Source organism: Coffea arabica, chromosome 7c (genome assembly GCF_036785885.1).
Source record: "Coffea arabica cultivar ET-39 chromosome 7c, Coffea Arabica ET-39 HiFi, whole genome shotgun sequence".
In the NCBI taxonomy this organism is placed as follows: Eukaryota; Viridiplantae; Streptophyta; class Magnoliopsida; order Gentianales; family Rubiaceae; genus Coffea; species Coffea arabica.
Window position 1 is genome coordinate 14,475,149 of NC_092322.1, and position 3,827 is coordinate 14,478,975.

At 38.9% G+C, this 3,827-nt stretch overlaps 1 protein-coding gene across 1 annotated transcript; it reads right to left on the bottom strand.

Annotated features, from left to right (window-relative positions):
* Positions 1 to 710: 710 nt before the first annotated feature.
* LOC113699619 (G-type lectin S-receptor-like serine/threonine-protein kinase LECRK3) lies at positions 711 to 3,354 on the bottom strand. Its single transcript, XM_027219991.2, has one exon. The coding sequence runs from the start codon at positions 3,262 to 3,264 to the stop codon at positions 802 to 804; it is 2,463 nt and encodes an 820-aa protein (XP_027075792.2). The 5' UTR covers positions 3,265 to 3,354; the 3' UTR covers positions 711 to 801.
* Positions 3,355 to 3,827: the final 473 nt, after the last annotated feature.

Here is a 3,827-nt window from a genome sequence, read left to right on the forward strand (position 1 = left end):
ATTAAGCAAACCATCTTTGCATCAATGATCGGATGAATGGACTATGTCTAAGAGGTTGTATCTTTGGCTAGAGTTTGTCTACCATCGATTTAATTCCTAATTACTTTCGTGAATTGTTTTATTAACTGGTTATGTATTTATTTTTGTTTGAGTTATTTAATTATCCCCAATTTTATAAAAATCCCCCTTACTCTGCACTCTAAAAGAAATAAATTATCTCCAATCCCTGTGGATTCGACCATACTCACTGTATATACAAAATTTATATTTTTATTAAGTAGGTATTTATTATTATACAAGGTCGACACCTGTCAATTTCAGAATATATGATTTAAGAAAAGAAGAAGTTAGAAGATTAACCTGGACAATGCAAAATTTTAGACAGTTTCCGAATATTTTGCCTTTCTGATATCCAGAAATTAAACCCCCGCCAGGTTCAGTGGGCCGAATCAATTTGGGCTTCATGGACTTAGTTGTCTATAACATAACATTGCTCTGGATCTTTCACAGTGGTATCCACTTGAATCCTCAGTGATTAATTCAGAAAGTTTTTGACAGAATAGCTTGTAATCAACTGTAAAATGATAGCAAAAGCAAAACAAATTTCAACCGACCATGACAAGAACCAGGCTGGTAATAAGCACCATCCACTTCTAATGACATCAATAATCTCAACCACCGGTAGTGAAAGCTAAAGAAACACATAAAAATGATAATCCAACAACGAAGTTTATTTTCCACAAAATACATGACAGAAATAGATCGGATGTGAAACTAGAAAAAGCCAAATACAAACTACAATTATATGGCAATTAAAAAAGATGTAAGGCTGGGAGGATCTGGAATATCAACAGTTCCTTCGAGCATCAGAAGAACTTTCTTCATGGATGGACGAAGAGCTGGCTCATCCTGGACGCACCAGAGAGCTATCTTGACCATTCTTTCCAGTTCTCTCACGTCATCAACCTCCTGATCACCAACCAATTTATATAGCTCTCCAGCCTCAAAACACTGATAAGCCCATTCTTCAAGAATTGCTACACTCTCGGGACTGGTACAGTCTACGCTTTTTCGGCAGCATATGATTTCTAACAGCACAATTCCGAAGCTGTAAACATCTGCTTTAACTGTCACACGCAAGTTCCTGAACCATTCTGGTGCAACATAGCCTCTTGTTCCTCGTACTCCTGTATAAGTTCTGGTTTGATCATTTTTCAACAGCTTTGCCAATCCAAAATCAGAAATCTTGGCACATCTGCTTTCATCCATGAGTATATTCTGAGGTTTGATGTCACAGTGGATGATTTGTGTCTCACATTCTTCATGTAAGTAAAGAATACCTCTAGCAATGTCACAGGCAATTTTCATTCTTTCGTCCCAAGTTGGATGGTTCTCTGGTTTGTGCAGGAATTTTTCCAAAGATCCGTTGCTCATGTACTCATAAACTAGAAGCCTCTTAGCTCCATCCAGGCAGTATCCAAGTAGCTGGACGAGATTACGATGATGTGTTTTCCCAATCACCGAGATTTCATTCTGAAACTCTTTTTCTCCTTCTGTTAATACTTTCTCAAGTTTCTTCACGGCCACAACCTTGTTGGAATTTGGCAAAATCCCTTTGTACACGGTCCCAAATGCTCCTTTGCCCAACTCTTCTCTGAATTCATTTGTTGCCTGCTCTAGCTCAGCAAAGGTGAAGGCCCTTGAAGCCACATTCTCAACAAATTCGACATTTCCCTTTCCCAGTATTTGTTTATAGCCCCATGCCCGATTTCTGTGAACATAGACTCCAGCAACTACAGAGATCAAGACTCCAAAAACAGCAAGTGAAATCCCAATTTTCGCGATATAGACACGGACTTCTTCCTTTCTGTTTTTCTGAGGACTACTTTGAATCACACCTTCATTGTTATTTGCAGGATTGCCTACCTTGACAAGAGCAACATTCAAGTCATCTGCTCTTCTTCCATATGTCAATGGGAGTTTTTGCTTCTTGCAATGTCCATCTTTGAAAAATGCTGCTTCACAGTTGCAATCTTCAAGACAAGCCTTTGCACAATCTTCTCTCGTGCTTGTTTCCAATCTGAAAAAGGTGCTATCGTCCCATGCAGTGTGTTCCAAGGACTCAATGGTGTAATTGACATTTGAATTCGTGGAACTGCAACTATCTGGAACAAAACTACTCTTACAGCCCAAGCTCCAATTGCCTTGATTGACAAACTGAAATCCAGGAAGACATTTGCATTCGACCAAGTCATCGATTTTAGTACAGAAGGCATTGAACCCACAAAGGCCTTTAGGAACACAATTATCAGTTGAAGATTCCCATATGATTGACCAATTGCCCCCCTGATCTATCGAATGAGAATACAATCGGAAAATACCATCCACATCAATCTTCATCAAATAGATCATCTCGTTCTTAGGATGTCCTCCATCAGAAATATTCTTCACTATATTGACACTTGAATTGATCAAGTACAGGTGCGCATCATCCTCGAGATTTAGAGTCATATTTGGCCCGTCTCCATCAGTTGTAGACGTCCAGTAAGAATTTTCCGCAACATCTCCTGTGCCCACAGGGTACTGTACAAGGTTTCCATCTTTCTGCATCTTCAGACGAAAATTCCCCCTTGAATCATCAGTTTCTGAAGCACTGGATATCAGCTCCTGACCAGCAATCAATTGCTGACGAGGCAATAAACTATTAGTCGGATGCTCGAAACTTTGCCATATGATTTCCTTATCAGAATTGTATAACACAAAATTTCCAGATTCCAACATGGAAGCTGAAGAAATAGGTTGAGAAGGATAAACAACGGTTATGTTTTGGCCTTCTGGCTGTTGCAAAATTAGCCTTCCATCTGTAGATAAAATCAGTGAAACGTTGCTCGAAAAGATGGGGCTGTCCCTGTTGGCAGTCCAAACAGCAGTTTTTTGGGGAATTCCAGCAAGAAAAACCCCCACAGCATAGCCATCGCGTTGCTGATAGAATCCACTGGCAAATAGTCCTGATTGCGACAGCCATGATGAAGAGTTGCCAGTGGGTGCTAGAGAAGAACCTAAGGTGATGTTAAGAGGCCTTCGTTGAGATGCTATTCCTGAATAGAATCCTGATAATAGGAGAAAGAGCAGGAAAGCAGCCATGTATGGAAATTGGAAGATGGAAGCAAAGAGAAACTGCTTTTTTCTTGCTTTTCTGTTTATGCTCGGTTTCATTGCACTTGCTTTCTTAATATAAATAAGAGTTGCATAGAGATTTGGCATGATTGACTTCTGAAGTCTTTCTAATGCTCAGGTTTACTGGGGCGGAAAAGGTTGTACCAGCGTTTCTTACTTCTCCTCGTGTAGCTAATATTTCAGTTGACAACTTTTAACTTTCATTTGTGGAAAGACTTCGATAGAAAACCTACCACACAAAAAAACTTCTCCTGACTACTAGTAGTATAATGGACTTTGAAGTCATAGTAGTATTAAACCTTAAACATTAACAGATCAATTCCACCGGATATCCAAGATGATTAAGTAAGTAAATGGTACGACGTTGCCTAATCTTTTTCACATGAAACTGCTAATTGTGACTTGTAACCATGGTTCAAAGTCGCGGTTGCTGTTGCGGTAGCGGCCGGGACTGTTCCACGTCGATTTCGGCATATCGGTCTCAATCTCGGAGACACACAAATTTTTGAAATATTTAATATTCTAAAAATTATAAAAAATATGATAATTAAAAATAATTAAAAAATTAGTAAAAATAATAAAAATTCGAGTTGACTCGAGATGATTTGAAGTGATTCGATGTGATTCAACTGTTTCAATTATTCATGGTA

Coding starts and splice junctions, on each gene's coding strand:
- LOC113699619 (XM_027219991.2), bottom strand. CDS start 3,264: ATGCCAAATCTCTATGCAACTCTTATTTATATTAAGAAAGCAAGTGCA.